The sequence below is a fragment of the Monomorium pharaonis genome, chromosome 6, assembly GCF_013373865.1.
Source record: "Monomorium pharaonis isolate MP-MQ-018 chromosome 6, ASM1337386v2, whole genome shotgun sequence".
NCBI classification, from domain to species: domain Eukaryota; kingdom Metazoa; phylum Arthropoda; class Insecta; order Hymenoptera; family Formicidae; genus Monomorium; species Monomorium pharaonis.
In genome coordinates, this window is record NC_050472.1 from 11,347,646 (window position 1) to 11,365,677 (window position 18,032).

At 40.4% G+C, this 18,032-nt stretch overlaps 1 protein-coding gene across 7 annotated transcripts in view; it reads right to left on the minus strand.

Moving 5' to 3' along the window:
- Positions 1-13,709, minus strand: part of LOC105838247 (homeobox protein extradenticle) — an 82,209-nt gene extending 68,500 nt beyond the window's left edge. For 3 of the 7 annotated variants that reach the window (XM_012683674.3, XM_012683677.3, XM_012683675.3), the window contains exons 1-2: positions 11,884-13,708; positions 9,653-9,726 (exon numbers count right to left, since the gene is read on the minus strand). In XM_012683674.3, the coding sequence (XP_012539128.1) occupies positions 9,653-9,726; positions 11,884-12,116 (307 nt within the window). In that variant the 5' untranslated portion in view covers positions 12,117-13,708. Of the gene's footprint in view, positions 1-9,652; positions 9,727-11,883 lie in introns of all 7 variants that reach the window. The other 4 variants (XM_012683673.3, XM_012683676.3, XM_012683672.3 and 1 more) reach the window with 4 other exon arrangements.
- Positions 13,710-18,032: the final 4,323 nt, after the last annotated feature.

Consider the following 18,032-nt stretch of genomic DNA (forward strand, 5'->3'; position numbering starts at 1 on the left):
TATTCTTCTTGCACTCAACTATAATTGGTCAGTTTTTACTGACAACGTTATTACTACTGCCATTGTAGACGGACCTTAAAAGTCCGTCTACAATAGAACTGGCAGTAAGCAGTAAAGTAGTAGAACGGATGCAGTACCGTAATTTCTACAACCTTGTCTATACACATGATAATAGTGACAGCAAACAAGATAATTCACGCATTTTATGCGTCGAAAACGCGTCGAGTGAGCCTAATTTTATCGTATGAGAAGTATAAATAATATGGATATAAGAAAAATTGGACTGTGCCTTTTATTTTGACTGTGCTTTTTGCCTTTTCTCCTGCAAGATGCGACGTATGCCGTAGGCCGTAGACAGTAGCAAAATAGAAATAATCCATTTCGCTTACGGCTACTGCTATGACCTTCTAAACTGGAAGTAAGTTCCTTACAACCTAACGTCCTAAAATTCCTCATTGTATATGGATCTTAAATTGAACGAATGTCAGTCATGACTTGTTAGCCTGAGCAAGTAACAATCTGAATAAAGAAGAAAAAGCAATAATTGAAAAAAACAACTCCAAGACACGACACTTTCGCCGATAATGCTCGAAACAACAGCGCCCGCATTAACTCTCGCGAACAATGTATGCTTACGTTATCTGTAAAGCAAGCATTACGGTAATTCCGCTACTTGATAATACGACCATGTCTTTATCAGCGTCTGGGCACACAATGCATAATAACTCGCGCGCGTATTGCCGCCGTCTTTTGCCCGTCACGGCGAGCCGCTTCACGCGCCATAATTAGCGAATACGTGACGCGTAATCGGCGAAGTTAATTAAAGCGACTCATGAGAATTCACAAGGCTCACGTTTCGTGGTGGCATGAGGAACGAGTACGGGGGAACGAATGTGTGCTCGTTAAGAAACGTTTCCCTACGCTAACGAAAGGGAGGCCGCGATTTACCGCGAGCGTGCGAGTTTTTTGCAATAAATCAGTGCGTGCACATTACAGCGGACTCGCTCGAATCGGACAAATCTCGTTAGTCGACTCCGCAAAGTTCGAGACTTGAGAGGATGAGAAGGGGAGAGACACAGAGAGGAGAAGCGAGAGAGAGAGAGAGAGAGAGAGAGAGAGAGAGAGAGAAAGAGGGGGAAAGGGGCCAAGGAACTCCGGTTCACCTTGGGATGCTGGAACCCCATCTGCATGCGAGTATCATGGATGAAGAAGAGACGGAGATGGAACTAGAAAGGGAGAAAAGGATAGTGAGAGGGAGAGAGAGAAAGAAAGGGAAGAGAACACGAAAGACGCGGGTACAATAAGAAAAGGAAAGCGAAGCTAGGGGAACGACATTCCAACTGGAGCCAGAATGAGCGGCGTCAACCTCTCGAAAACCGAAGCCACGTTTCGTACATTGTAATAATAACAGAACGCAACGCATACGATCAAACTTCTCCGAACCGCCTACTTCTTTACGTTCTCAGCGAGTAAATTTCATCTCGGTGACACGAACGCAGAGCATTACATGTTAAATGTAATAATTAAAATTTCTTTTTAATTGAGATTCTGCGATTTTCGAGATCGGCGTAAAATGTTCGTCTCCAACGTGGGAAATGTATATCGAAAGCATTTTTTATTGTGACGAAGAATCGGCGAAGCGAGCGTGCTCATCCAGCGTGTTGAAGACAGTTCGATGTCGTACTCGCGTAATAAATGGAGGCAAATGGAGCCATTAATTACGGGAGATAAAGGACGGGGGTTGAATCTCCAGCGCGCTGAAACGCGCTCCGCGAAATCAAGGTCGGCCGGTTGCAACAAAACGCAATGCGCTCGACTCACGTGGGCTCAGTTCTCCGTTTTGCCTCTCGAATTAATATTATCATATCATGCAACGCAGCGCGAAAGGTCATGCCTCCGAATAAAATTTTCGCAACATCTACTCGTTGTTCCTAGCTAAATAAAATGTCTTTCGAGTCGATTACTCTTACTGACGCTTAAATAAAATTCTCCTGATGAAGACCGTGCTATATTAACAATATCAACATTGCTACATGAAAACAACAATGAGAAACATTGTGCACGGCACGGAAGTTGCCTGTTGGTCAACGGCCAAATCGAGTATGGATTTTTAATTATTTGCGCGAACCACCATTGTTTCAAAACTGCAGAGGATCGAGAGTGTGCGTCGCGGTGGCGATGTCCTAAATTAAATAAATTCTCCGTGAATCGACGGGCTAATCCACGCACAGGACCACCCTACGTGTAACTCGATTACACCGCACGAAACTCACGTGCATCATATACGCAATGACGGACCGTAAGTAAAGTCAGCCAATCGGATTGCGCGCCGCTCGTAAAATCAATATCAGCCGATTCGTGATTAATGGCAGCGACGCAGATTATTATTCGGCCGAATTATCTGTTTTGGCCGCGAATTAATTTTGTTTTACCGTACGCGCCGAAAGGTTCATCGTCCGGCGATTCCTGCACCCGATAATCGAGATGACTATTTATCACAACCAGGTCTCGGATTTTAGTCCTTCCCTCCCCTGTCTCAAACGTCGCCCCGCACGATCTGATATCCTTCAAATTTTTTCGATGCACCACGCGAGAGGGATTATGCCAGCTGCTCTATGTGGACTAAAGAGCTGTCCGCACATGAGAGAAAGAAGACGAAAGAAAAAAAGGGATTGGGGGCCAACGGTTGAAAGGCGAGTAGAGAAATCCCGCGGATTTCGAGGGCCGGCGTGTCTCTCCATTCCTTTCGGTATTTCAGGATCTACGCGCGCCCCACGGGAAATCGTCCTGAGCGGTATGTGTTCGCCCGAAACAGGTCTTCGAAGATCAGCAGCGCGTTACAGAAGGAAAGCGCCTCTTCCAATTTGACCGTGACAAATCGTAGTCAGAGGCTGACTGCCTCTTAGAGCCCGATCGATCGCCAGAGGTGATATTCGAGGAAGTAGGACGGTCCATTAGCGCGAATCGAACGAGTTGTCTAGTTGCGTGTCTCGTAATTGGATTGTACAATTAGCGCCAAGTGCGAGCGTACCTACTTAGATTTCCGGAGTAGCACAAAATTAAAACCTCCAATCATTACAAGAGTATTAAATTACATCACGAACGAAACTGTCATACGATTTATTTACTATATTACTATAATACGCGTCAAGATGGAACTTTTCCATGTCTAATTTATTTTTAGAAGAAATAATTTTAGTGGTTGTTGATCAAGATTTAAAGTTATCTATTAATTCAAAAGTAAAATTTGTTGGAATATATAATAAATCTGTTTTAGTTTAAAAACAAACTGTTACATGTAAAAAATAATTTTTATAAATAACGAAAAAAATTCATACAATTTTTTTATTTTTAACGTTAATTCAATATAATTGCAAAAGAAAACTTTTGAAAACTTGAGAAGCGAATATTATAATGTTTAAGCCTATACAATTAAGCTTTTATATAACAGTGGAGACTCCGAATCCTCGCAGAATTTCACACGTAAGTTCTTCCTTGAAAGGCCGACGAGGTTGAAGATAGTCAAATAAAAATTCGTAATATTACATATACATATAATAGCGTGATGATTGTCGGTAAAAGACAAAGGGATAAAGTCTCAGTTACAAAGGAGAACGATCTCACTTTGTACGATCTTGATCCGAAGTTATCTGAATGGCGCACGCGAGAGAGCCGATTATATTAAATGGCTGGTAAAACGGTCTGCTTAACATAGCGTTTATCTGCTCTTCTTGGTTTAGTACTTTTTCACTGCCTCGTCAGCCATCGCCCATAAACTCGACTACGACTATCTTGCGTCTCTTTTCCTCTTCGTATAACGCGAAGGGGAGAAAGCGCTCGGTACATTTTTCCGCGTGTACGCGTGTGGCACTTCACGCAGCCGGGCTGGTACTCATAAAAGATACAGGACCGTTAAAACGGTTCATCGTCTCGAGTGCTCATCGTACTTTGACGCCTTTTTTGTTTACGATAAATTCAAATCGAAAACCTTTCTCTGTTGTTCTTGGCTCTTATCCCATCGTCATTATTTTGCATCAAAAAATAAAGTGCTTTCAATGCAGTCTATATGTTATTAAGTCGTCATTCAATGCGTCAACTTTTTATTTATTTTAATAATACTAATTTAAACACTAATGAGATCTAGACTTAAACATTTTATATAAAAGAATCGAAATCTGCGGGATATATATGTATAATAAAAATATAATCTTCGGTATCACAAACACACACCTCAGTTTTTTTAAATATCGCCAATCAGAATTTTAACACAGAATGGTACATTGTGTAACAAGGGCGGAAAGTTGGTCTTTTTAGCATGAGTGTGTTTACTCTCATCCGATCCGCCCGTGTTGCACACCATCTTTTTTGTTACCTGCATAAAAATATGATCCCTTGAGTGTCTTAGATCCTCATGAATTGACAGATTAGCCAAGATTAGGTTAGATTCGCGAAAGCGATGAACCGTCGGTAATTTTGCGAGAATTATCGTATGCGCGTCACGAGATGGCGAAGATGTCGGTAATTTTACGAGTTAGCATATGTGTCGTAAGATGACGTGCATGCGAGTATGAAAATGATCAAACGTGCTGAAAAAGTCATGCTGGAATGTTTTCCGCCACGATTCATGTCATCTATTAGAAAACAAGAACTGTGCATTAATGTTAAAGTGCTAAAATTGGCGATTTTATACACAAAAAAAAGTAACACAAAACAAATCACTTTCGGCGCACATGTAACAAAACATTAATTTTGAAAATCTTTGACTTCTTCATATTTTCTAAATGACAGTAGAACTTTCCTTAAACAATTAGTATTCTTAGAACATATAGCTCTTTACAATAATATAACTAAAAAATGGGTATTTTTTAATTGTATGAAAAAAAATTTTGATGAAAAGAATCCATATGTTAAATCAATGATGTTTTTGTTCCTTGACAATCAGGAGATCAAATCGTTATACAAAAATCTCATTTATAAAAATATTATTAAATGATACAATACACTCAAATTAGAAAATTTGGTTTTCTGGGTTATGTTGTTGCAGCAAATAAACGATACATATCTAGACAGATGTGCACACAAATCAAATATGAATCAAATTGAATCAAATAAAATTCAATTTGGTTTAAAATTCTCATTCGAATTTTATGATCCAAACTATCGGAATAAAATTTCGAGTTTAACAAATGTAAATACGAATTACATATGTTAACATCTTGTAAAATAATATTTTAAAAAACTTTTTATATAATCAATATTATTTTTCTTACAATATAATAATTCTTTTGTATATAATATATAGTATATAAATATTAATATTCAATCTAATAATAATGTTGTTAATTAAAGTTACGTATCGATTAAATTTAATTCGTTTTAATTCCGAATAAAATTTTGTCAATTTAATTCAAACAAAGAAATGAAATTAGATTTCGACTTAAGGTTCATGTACATAGCGAAATACTGTAGATTTAGCTCCAACTTACGAAAACTATTATTTAAGTGACAATACACTTTCTCGTGAAATATGAGATAAGCTTGCCGGCCATATATGCTAGATAAAATCTCAAAGTTTCAAAATTTTAATACAGTTCATATGAGAGTCGTTCAAATTTTCACCGGAAGTATAAACTTTTCTTTCAGTAATTACTGAGGATATAAACCAAAAATTAAAGTATAAAAATATGAATCACATACTTTTTAATAACCACAAAAAATATGTGCAATGCCGACAGTTTATAAAAGAAAAACATTAAAAACTTATTTAAAGTATCTTAAAAATAATTTATTTTTATACATTATTCATTCATATACTTTGTATATGAATAAAATAATAACTTAGAAAATTCGTGTCTATTGATTAGAGCCGTGCATGAACCTCCTTAAAAAAACACAATTTGCACATTTTTACACCAAACGGGTCAAAACAAAGCCTAATTTTGCAAATTTTTTATTAAAAAACAAAAAAGATAGAAAAGTCATGTTTATTCTATTGTAAATATTATACTTTTTTCTATTCGTGCGATATTTATATATAAATTGTATTTAAAAATAATATAAAATAAAATCGTTATTCAAGTTTTTTTTCTAAAGTTTTTAAAAACAATATTTATCATGACTGCTATCCCGTTACAAGACTTATCAGAAAGCAAAATGACACAAGCTTATGGTAAAACTGAAACATAAATCTCGTGCTGCCATTTTTAAAAATAGTGGTTAAACAAAATGTCAACTGGTCAAAGCAATTTTTCGCTATAAATTTTACTCGTGTTCGACTGTAAAAAACTAAACATTGTAAAAAAAATCTAACGTCAAACTCTAGTTTATTAATGTCTAAAAAAAAGGTAAAATTGCAAGTCAATCAGTTAAATTGTTTTAAAAATAAATTAATCACACCTAAAAAATTTTTTTATTTAACACTAGAAACACTAGAACATTGCAACCATTTTGACTTCGCTAGTCATTTCAATTTTTTTAAAATTCTTTTGTTATTTAAAGTATAGAATATTTTATAAATACTTAACTAAAATGCAAATAAATATAAAATAGATGTTACCAAATTAACATCTTTGATTCTAAGTGTTAAATAGCGACACCATTATACAAAATGTCTGACATTAAATATAATATCGCTTGTGCGCCAAACATCTTCTCGTGTGTTCGCATTTAACGGTAGATCGTAAACTCAGTGATTTTTAATTATCTCATATACATATATAAGTATTGCAAAAATTGCAAAATAGTACAAAATTTTTTCGACTCAGTTTAATCCGCTCTAAATATTTGCCTATAAGCGATTTTACTCCAATGTCAAACATTTTGTACATAATTTAGTAAAATTTGAATGTCAAAGAGGGGGTGGTTCCATGTGACAACGACAGACTTTGTAATGGAATTACGACTTGTCTTCTTACGATCGAGTAATAATTGAATGTAATTGGTCATTTTTCTTGTGTTTACGTTTTATTGCTTAAACCATTTTACATGCCGATTCTAACAAAAAATGATTCGTAAAGTGCGCAAAATTTTTAACGCATTTAATTATTAAAAAAATGTTAAATATTTAAAAAATTGTAAATACTCTTTAAAATAAAAACATTTAAAGGTATGCTGAAATTATTCTGTCATCAATTAAACGTGATTTTTTTAGCTATTTTTTAAATTGTGTTTACAGATTTAAAAATTCTATACGATAATTAAATATGAGCATCGATGTAATTTTAACCGAACAACTATACAAAAACCAAAAACGAAAAATTAACTTAAAAAAGAAATTTAAATCTTCTTTATCCACTCTTAGTCCAACATGATGTCTGTTAAATGTGCCAATATTCGCTTCACACACAAATTTTGTAGTTTTCACACAAACAGGAATGGTCTAAGGTATGAGTTTTTAGAATTTTAAACATCTGAATGGTTAATATAAAAGATTAGAATGCTTAAAAATTTGTGCGTCTATATGCGTGTGATATTGATGTAGTAATATTTAGCATTAATGTATTGATGTTCCGTAAATTGTACTTATGTACTGTAAATTGTCTGTGTAAATCGCTATTCAGTCGATAAAAATTGAAGACTAACCTTATTCCCTTAAAGAAATTGTAACTAAAGCTCAAATTTATGCCTTTTTTATATCTTTCCCTGCCATTTTCAGATTTTCCCTAATCGATTTAAATTTCCATAACTTTTATCAGTTTTTCCAATTTCCACCTAAAATGTCAATTAAATATTTGGTTAATATAATAAAAAATAATGTTATTTTCCTAAATATTTAGTATAACAAAATTTGATTATATTTAATAAATGCACTAAAGAACAATCGAATTTTGGATTATATTAACCAAATATTTAATTGATATTATTTTGCTTAACATTTGGTAGCTATTACCAAACTTTTTTTTTAATGTATTTCCCAACAAAATATCTGAAATGTAAGATTCTGCAGATTTTCTTTTGCTATGAATTAGTATAACACTGAATCAAAAAAGTTAATATCCCTATGAATTGGAGGTAAAGCGTAATTTAAAACCCTAGTATAAACGAATGATAACAAACGAGAATACAACGAGGATATAACGATGGCGAGGAGCAAGAAGAACAATGAAAAAGCACAAAGTTACAAAAATGCACAGGGTCTGCGAGATGCGTTAGCAAAACATACGATCGCGTTCTCATTCAAACTCCTCGGAAAAACAATCAACACAACGATCTCGTTCTCCCCCAATCGCGAAAAGGAAATGTCTTCTTTCGTTTCGGTTGCACCCAATCCCCATTTGGAAATATCATAACGTTACAGAAACGTGGGATGTCGTTGTTGACGTCACAGCCCGCGCTACAACGACACCCTCGTGTCTATCATTGCATGTGTGTGCCGTGCGCTTGTGTTTGTACGAATGCGTGTACGCGCACACACACACACACACACACACACACACACACACACACACACACACACACACACACACACACACACACACACACACACACACACACACACACGTACCACGCCAGAGAAGCGATGGGAAAGAGGGTAGCTTGGCATGAGGGGCGTGGTGCGGTCCTTCCACCCCCCAACGGACAACAAATACTTTTGACGTAGCCACCAACCCCCTACCTCTTTTCTTTCTCCCCCCCCCCCATGATCTCGTTTTCCTTCTTTTTCCCCTTTGACAACGTTTCCCCTAGAAATAATTGCGCGTTTCGCGGTCTCTTGATCCGCGCGTAAAAGTAATCCAAACATCGCATAAAAATTATGTTTACGAGTTTCGAATAGGTCTCGTAGGGGATGAGCGTCACCGAAGGGTGGCTGAAGGGAGCGTGAACGCGGGGGGTTGCGCTGTCGCGGATAGGGATCTCTCACGATTTTTCGATTTTCGGTCTACCGCGCTTACGAGCCGCGCCACAACGGCTCGGATGTCGACGTTTATTATTCATGGAGCAGTTACGTTCGTTTTCGCGTTCGAAGATTAAATTCGCAGTTGACAGTCTCGGCAAGCACGATTATCGACGTTAATACACCATGAAATATAGAGCCGTATCGTCCATTATCGTCGCGTTTCTTTTGCAACGAAGGCCCCGAAGGCCGTCCTCCTCCCCGCACGCGTGTGTATACGTAAAAAGCCATACTCGCGTCTCGGTTTCTCGCCAATCGATTTTGAGTTAAAAAATGCAATTTAAAAATCAATTTTAAACGCAGAACCGGGCGCCGAAAGTCAGCGCTTTAAATAAGACCTGTGATTTATGACGCACAATAACACGGACCGCACGGGAGCGGGGGGCAAAGGGGGGAATGGAATGAAACTTCGTTCGTGCGCAGATATAATCAATGACGCTGCAAAAATAATAATGCATCCTCGCAACATTCGATTTCCGTGTCGAGTGAAATACATACGTATATAATAATACGTGGCATTGCCCACCTGATGCAAGAGAGAGAGAGAGAGAGAGAGAGAGAATAATTAAAATCAACGGTCTCTCCCTCCGTGAAAAAGGATGCGTCGCGAACGCGAGTTTCTCGCATCCAAAATCAACTCGTTTAAAAATTCCATTCATCCTTTAGCGAAATAGGCGAGTCATTAGTGCATAAAGTTTAATGATCCGTGCGGGAAGAAGCAAACGCCCGCGCCGGTGCAGAGAGGAAGAGATCACTCACCTGTCTTCTCCTTGATCTCGCAGAGCACCGAAAACAGGGCGGGCTTCATTCTGTGGCAGTTGAGGGTGTGTTTCCTGCAAATGAAACAGGACGGAATTATCTACGGTGTCGCTACTCAAGAGTCGCGTGTAAGGCAAAGAGATGTGAATCTTTCGGAGCCGACTCTTCGCGAAGGAAAAATCGAGTCTCGATTTCGTCGAAAAGAGAAAAGATCGGAGGACGAAAGGAGGACGAATCCAAGCGCCGCCGCTCCGCATACAAATTACGCGAAATTACAACTATCGCCATCGAAATTAGCGGCTCAGCGGATAATAAAGGACAATTAACTTAATTCGAGGCCGTACGCTTAATTGAGAGCCGCGATATTTAAATGGGCGGCGTTTAGCAGCGTGTCGCGAAATTACAGGCGCGCCCTCACCCTGCGCTCCCGCGTAAAGTGCATATATTCACGGGAGACACATCTGGTACTCTTTGTGGCGCGGCATCAAACACGCGGACAGGTACTTAATATAACTTAAAACACACACACACACACACACACACACACACACACAAACACGAGAGCAAAGCCGATGCCTCCAGGTAAACGTAGGTAGTCACACAGTTGCGCCCGCGCGTGTGTGTGTATGTGTGTGTGTGTGTGTGTGTGTGTGTGTGTGTGTGTGTTAAGTTTGTGTGAGTAATGTGTACACAAAGTATGTTACAGTTAAATACAAGGAGCGCGTAGCGGTACTACGTTGTTCCTATTTTGTTTCCCGGAGCAGCCGCGTCCTTCGTCATTTGTTTACTCGGTGAATCGTAAAAAAGAGAAACGTAATGCCGATAGATCTCTCCTCGCGAATCTAGATCTTATCTAAACGTCTGGCAGTTGCATCAAATTATTATAAAAAAGATAGAGAGGATGTTTACCGAGAGAATGTATCCCGCGAGATAAATCAGGCTGATTAATGCGCTAATGAATAACGCGCGTATAATTAGCTAAGTACATACGAGCGAGAGACCCGCGGTTACACGGTAAAAGTGTATTATCACTCGTCGTCATTAATGAGCACGTCGCACGTTTTATAATACCGTATAATTAACTGCGAAGATTGTGCAAAGTGCTCCGCGTGTTCCTTTTAATTTGATATACGAGAATTACGGAGGAGTGAGCGCGGACGAGATGCGCTTCTTGCGTGACGTTGCGGGAATCAACTCGGGGATGAGGAGTTATACGACGAGGAAGCGTATACTTTGTAACCTATGCGATTTAATGCATTTTTTTCTATGAACCGCTTCCACCCCGCCGGAGACTCAAAAATAAAACCGCGCGCGCGCGCGCGCGCACGCACTGTATTTTATACGCGCGAGCGTCGTCTTGCTTTTATGAGAATTTCGTTTACTCGGTACTCTTCCCGGGGTAACGAATCGACCTCGTAAATCGAAAGTACCATTAAACCTTTAATTCCGCTATTAACGAACCGTAAACATAATTTTCTGCTCCGACGTAACGCTGATAGACCTCTACGGACGTTTTAGCGCGAAAGCAGTACGCGGCAATTACGAATACGACGCTACTGTTATAAGTAACTATAAACTGGGCAGCAGCATCGCGAACATTAAATACATTTACACGGGAATAAAGTGTGCGATTTATGCAAATATCCGCGATTTGAAACAATGTATTATCTTTTGTGTTGCCACTCTTTTGTTTTGTTTTTAATATAAAAAAAAGATACTCGCGAGCCACAAGAGAATGTCCACGGGACAGAAATGCCTAGACACATTAATTGCACTGTAAAAGTATATTGAAAGAGAAAGATACACTCTGAGCAGTTAGTATGCTTGGTGGGAAGGGAGGGGGGAGGGTATTAATACGTCCGCATGTGTCCGTGTATGCCACACTTATTGCTAATCAATTTTGAATTATTAAGGAAAAATGTTAAAAAAGAAAAGAATTTTGTCAGAATAGAACAAATTTAAAAGTAGAAGTAAAATAGCAAAACTTTTCCTGAATACACTAACAAATCCCATGAAAAAAATAAGTTCCTTGAAGGTTGCAGGTTTTTCTCGGTAAGCACTTAAATGGTACTTTTTTTGAAAGGGGCCGAAAAAACCTTCGAGGATAAAGAGAAAACATCGGACAAAAGAGAGAACGGTACCTTAACGAAGAGAAAATCAAAGGACGCAGCGCGTCCCGCGCGCAGGCATTAAAAAAAATGGCGGAAAAAAGGGGGGGAGGGATCTCGTACCTCGCTTGCGCCTCGTCCAAGCTCTGGTCCGTGATGTTCATGATCTGCTGCAGGATCTCGCCGATGTCCTGCTTCCTGGCCTCGACCGCCTGGTCGGGGCCCTGGGCCGCGGTGCCGTCGACCGGACCCATACTGCCGTAGCCGGCGGTGTTCTGGGCCCCCTGGCCCTGGTTTCCACCCATCAGACCCACACCTGATCCTCCGTGTTGCAGCATCCTGCCAGTCTCATCCATCAACCGAATACTCGCTACTCCACTCCACTCTCAGCGGTGGTGGTGGTGATGATGACGATCAGTCGGCCACCGTGTCCGCGTATCTCACGTATGTGCGTGCGTGCGTGCGTGCGTGCGCGTAGCGCGTATACCGTATTTGCGTTTCCCTCTTTTTCCTTTTTACTTATATCCGCTTATACGTCGCGGAGCCCAAAACGAACGAACAATCGAAGAAACGAAACTTGTAACGTGTCAGGCCACCACGCACGTAAAAACGCGTTATAACCTATGCGTTATATTCGTATACCAGGTGTCGCAGAAGAACGCGAAACAAACTTGAACAGATTCGACCTTCTATCTCGTCGGACGTAATTGATGCACGTGCTCTCTCTCTCTTTCTCTCTTCCGTGCGTCAGTCGCCCTAGTCGCGCGTTGCACACTTGCAAAAATATATACTCTTTCTTCCTCTCTCTCTCTCTCTCTCTTTCACTCTCACTTTATCTCCTCGTGACCTGAGGCGCACCGCAGCCTCGCTCGCGCGGCGCGAACGAATTGGAGGTTATGCCAACGCCGCGGTCTTTGTCCTTCTGCGTGTCGGAGTTAAAACGGCGATTTTAACTCCGCACTCCGCTCCGTTTCGTCTCGCCTCCCTCTCCCTCCGTCGCTCTCTCGCTCACGCTTACCTTCTATCCTCGCTCGCTCGTTCCCGCCCCCCTTCCCCCTCGCGTGCCGCCACTCCGTTTTTGGCGATGCACTTCGCGCTACTAATTATCAGCCTCTAAAAATCTGGTATACACAATATAGGGCAAATATTGAGAATGGTTAAGCCTACGGCGGCTCTAACATTGACGGATTGTCGAGTTTTACGTATACGCGGTTGTGTCGAGACGGTCGGCGTCGTATCCGGACCGCACTCTTCCCCTCGTCGAATCACCACACTTTATGTATATATATAGATATATATCTATATGTATATATATATATTCTCTCTCTCTCTCTCTCTCTCTCTCTCTCTCTCTCTCTCTCTCTCTCTCTCTCTCTCTTCTTTCTCTTTCTCTCACGACGATCTCCAGCTCCTACTCGCTATGGCGTCGTTCCTCGAGCCATCCGCGCCACAGACGTCGCACACGAACGCTTTCCGTCTTACGAATAAACTACGGCAGTGGCGGCGACGACGGCGGCGACGACGACCACGACGGCGACGGCGACGACGCGCACGGACCGACCGTTTCCGTCGCTCTTCTCACTGTTCTCGGTCGCTCGAGCGACTGCTACGCGGCCCGCGGGTGTACGTGCGCGTCCGTACGCTCTGCCTTGAGATATATGCGTGCGGTACGCCAATCGGCGGCCATAGCAGCCGCCGCGACCAATCAGAGCGTCCCATGCATCTGCCTCCCGCACACTGCCGGCCGCCGCGCGTCACGCTTCCTCTTTCTTCCTCGCGCTCGCAACGACTCGCCGTCGTTCTCCGTGCGTGCGCATCCACCTTTATTTACGGTCGTCCCGATCTCATCTCTTACGGCCGGGCCGGCGCGGTGTATGCCTCGATCCCATAACCTTCTCTCCACACTGGCGCGTAAATGCCGATCTCCCCGATCGACTGTCTCTCGAGGACGCTCGAGGAACGCGTTGCTTCCTTCGTTCTCTGAACAAGTCGCGCAACTTCGTCGCAAAGTTGACCCAGGCGCAAACTCCGCCCACTATTCTCTCTCTCTCTCTCTCTCTCTCTCTCTCTCTCTCTCACTCTCTCCCTCTCTCTCTCTCTCTCTCTCTCTCTCTCTCTTTCTCTCTCTCTCTCGCCGTTCTTTTTGCGCGCGCAACGTTTTTCCGCCGGCCGTGTGGCCGTGTCTCTTGTCGAGCAAACGTCGATCGAGATGAGCTACCAAGGAAAAGCTCGCGAATATCCTACGAATCGCGATGATTCGTCTGGATTCGCCTCAACATGAAAACCTGCCGCTAAAACAAACGGGAGAGAAGCTCAGAGAAGCTGGTGCGCGCGAGAGTCGTAAATTACAGATGCGTCAGTGCGCAGTCTCCGCACGCACAAGATGGCCGCCCATCGAAGCGACCATACTAGGAAGCGGGAAACGTAAATCAAACGCGCGGTATGGCGTAGCGTCCTCGCGCAGCGCATACCGAAGCCGGTTTTTAAATCCGCAATTCCGAATATAACAGAAATTTCAAATTAAATTTGCGAGTATTAATATTTTATATAATTTATATTATTTAAGTCGCATCCAATTAGAATCGTTCTCTATTACTTTTAAATCGAATATCAGTCGATTACTTAAGACATATTGAATTTGAATCGTATTTGTAAAATAACATAGTATTTATATGGAACTAATAAAATAAATAAATTTTTAATCAAATGTAAAGTTGAAGAGTCCTCAAATATTTTAATAACTAAAAAATAACAATCCTAGGATAAATTTTCCAACCCTCAAGGAAACCCACGGTAATTGAAGAACGCTGACATTATCAACTATTCTTATCCAGTCACTTTGTAAAAAGATATTACCATTGCATTGTTGCCACTTTTCCGCGATGCTGATTGGTTTTCTTGCTGCGCAACACTTCGTGTTGCGAGAGTAAAGGCCCTCACACATAAATTGACATAACCATAACGTAAGGTTTTGACGCGTCGGATTGGGCGACCATAACCGTAACCTGCCATAACGGCCCTCACACATGAATTGACATAACCATAACGTAAGGTTTTGACGCATCGGATTGGGCGACCATAACCGTAATCTGCCGTAACCGGCTAATTCAAGTACGTGATTGGTTGAAACCTTACTGTTACGGTTATGTCAATTCATGTGTGAGGGCCTTAATGATATATCCACACAACTTGCATAAGCATATACATAAAAAAATTGATTGGCTACAAGCACTTACATAAGAAAATAGATCAATCAAATTCCTTATGCATATAGATTTGTTCTGGTTGCCTACACTTTTACACTTCTACGAAAAGTATAAGTTCTCATTGGCTGGTTAAAAATATAAACCAATAAGAACTTATATTTTTCGTAGAAGTGTAAAAGTGTAGGCAACCAGAACAAATCTATATGCATAAGGAATTTGATTGGTCTATTTTCTTATGTAAGTGCTTGTAGCCAATCAATTTTTTTATGTATATGCTTATGCAAGTTGTGTGGATATATCATTAAGGCCCTCACACATGAATTGACTTTAGACAATACTTTAAAAATACATGATTGTGTTACATAATTACTATTTTAATGAAGTTAATAATCTTACAATACATTAAAAACAGAGTATTTTTAATTGTAATAATCAATCAAATTATTTATAATATTTATATCGTACTTTTTAGATTACCTGCTACAAACTCACGGAACTTGCAACTCGCAACTTGCTCGTGATGTTGATTTGGCTATACCAGACAGCATTGAGTTGTCACAAATCATGATGGTAGTACACTAGAACCCCGCGTTAGCGTACTCCGCGTTAGCGGAAAATATCCCCTCCATATGCACTCGGCCCACATGAGTAGCGTGTGTAGGGATAGCAATGAGCAATGCAGTCGCGTATTTCACGGAGTGGGAGTGAAACCAAGCAATAGGAGATAACCCCGCGTTAGCGTACTCCGCGTTAGCGGAAAATATCCCCTCCATATGCACTCGGCCCACATGAGTAGCGTGTGTAGGGATAGCAATGAGCAATGCAGTCGCGTATTTCACGGAGTGGGAGTGAAACCAAGCAATAGGAGATAACCCCGCGTTAGCGGACCAAAGCCCCGAACAGTCCGCTAACGCGGGGTTCCAGTGTAGATGGCTGTGCTTATCATATATTTCGATCCTAGAGAAAATTACTCGGATAGCCATTATCGTAAACACCTAAAATAACCTATTTACCCAAAAAATTTCACTTCTCTCCAGAGTGAATCCAATACGAGATATATTGTATTCACATTTTTCACTTTTAACCATCTCGCGTGAAGGTTAAAAATTTCCATGAAAATTGACACTATTTTCAAGCAAATCGAAAGTTTACATGAAATATTTCACGTTTGAAGAATTCATGCTGACGGTTAACTTAACCTAACCTAACCTAGCTTTACAATCATTTGTTAAATATAATTGTATTATATATTATTATATTACATTATAACTATAAATTTTGGTTGCTTGATACTTCTTAATATATTATTCATTACATTTTATATATTGTAGTTACATTTTTATATTAATAATTTGTATAATAGAAATACTACTTTTCATTTTTCCCTTTTTTACATTTCATTTTTCATTTACCTACCAGTGAAAAGTGACAAAGCTCTAGTTTACACCGAGCACTTGGTACGCGTATCAAATAGTAAATAACTAGTGAATGTGTTTAATCATTGGCTGATCAGCTTAAATTCATTACTTGATACGCGTACCAAGTGCTCGGTGTAAACTAGAGCAAAAATTCATGATTGCTGCCCAGGGGGTCTATTACAGTTCTTAGGTAAGATCACTCACTGTGAAAATGTGAAAAGTGAGCTACAGTGATTGGTGTATATCGTTAGTTCTAAAAGTATACACCAATCAGTGGAGACAGTGCTGGAAATGTGAAAAGTGAGTGAACTCACCTAAGAACCGTAATAGACCCCCAGGAGACCGATCTCTGTGGTTTTGAGTGAGGCCGGCTCCCCATGGGGCTCCCCTCGGAAAACGGAATCGGAACGAGCGGATCACCAATCACGGGATCTTTCTGATAGAACCCTTTTACTAATTCCGTCAAAACGATACCGCTAATTGGTGATCCGCTCGTTCCGATTCCGTTTTCCGAGCCCATGGCGAGCCGGCCTGAAGCGAAAATCTGTCAGAAATGTACATAGAGCTTGTATTAATGGAGGGGCCATTGCTATATGCCGGAGTCTGCGCGGGGAGAATCGACAGAGACATAAATATATTCTCATATATTCTGTCTCTTTTCGTATTGGATATCCCCACCACTCCGTTTTCTAGGCTACATTCCAAAACGTCCTTTCCGAGGAAAATTTTACTCGTATTCTATATTACATCGAGTAAAATTTTCCTCGGAAAGGATGTTTTGGAATGTAGCCCTAGAAGGAAAGCACACATACAACAGGTACGAGCCTATAACCTACTTGGGCCTTGGGCTGTTACAATTAGTACAAAAAATTTTTACGTACAAAAGTAATACTGTGCATTTATTGATTGGCATGCATCTTTTAGATTCTAAATTATGTACCATTAATTTAATGAATGCACAGTGTTATCTTTGTAAGCAATTCTTTTTCGTACGAGTTCGAGAATCGGGCCTCAGATTATATAGTTACGAACCTGTTTCCACACGAAAAATGACGGAATATATCCACCTCTTTGTCAATTCTTCCCGCGCGCGGCGCGATGCACCAAGGCCCCCCTTCACTGATCTCATTGGCTTAGGGCCACCGCACAAACTCTTCCATAACGCGTTACGTTACGTTAAGTACTCCATACGAACCTAAGTTGTACTTAAAATTTAAATTAAATCAACGCACAAAGAAATCCTTAACGTAAGTTCTTAAGTTCTTACGTTAAGGATTTCTTTGTGCGTTGATTTAAGTTAAATTTTAAGTACAACTTAGATTCGTATGGAGTACTTAACGTAACGTAACGCGTTATGGAAGAGTTTGTGCGGTGGCCCTTAGTTTACATCGTCAAAACCTTAGTACGCGTATTAAGTTTGGTGCGCACCAAAGCCTTAGTACGGGCGCGTTTACATCGAATGTACTAAGCATGTACTGTGAAAAATATAATACAAATTTAATTCATGTTGATGTCTCCTACTAAGGCATTTTCACACCGGTTTTTAGATTTTAGCACTGAGGTTATGCTCAATTGCTAAATTCTCTCTAAAATGCGTTTTATGCGTTTACATCGACATTTGTATCACTTGGTACGCGTATCAGTTTAG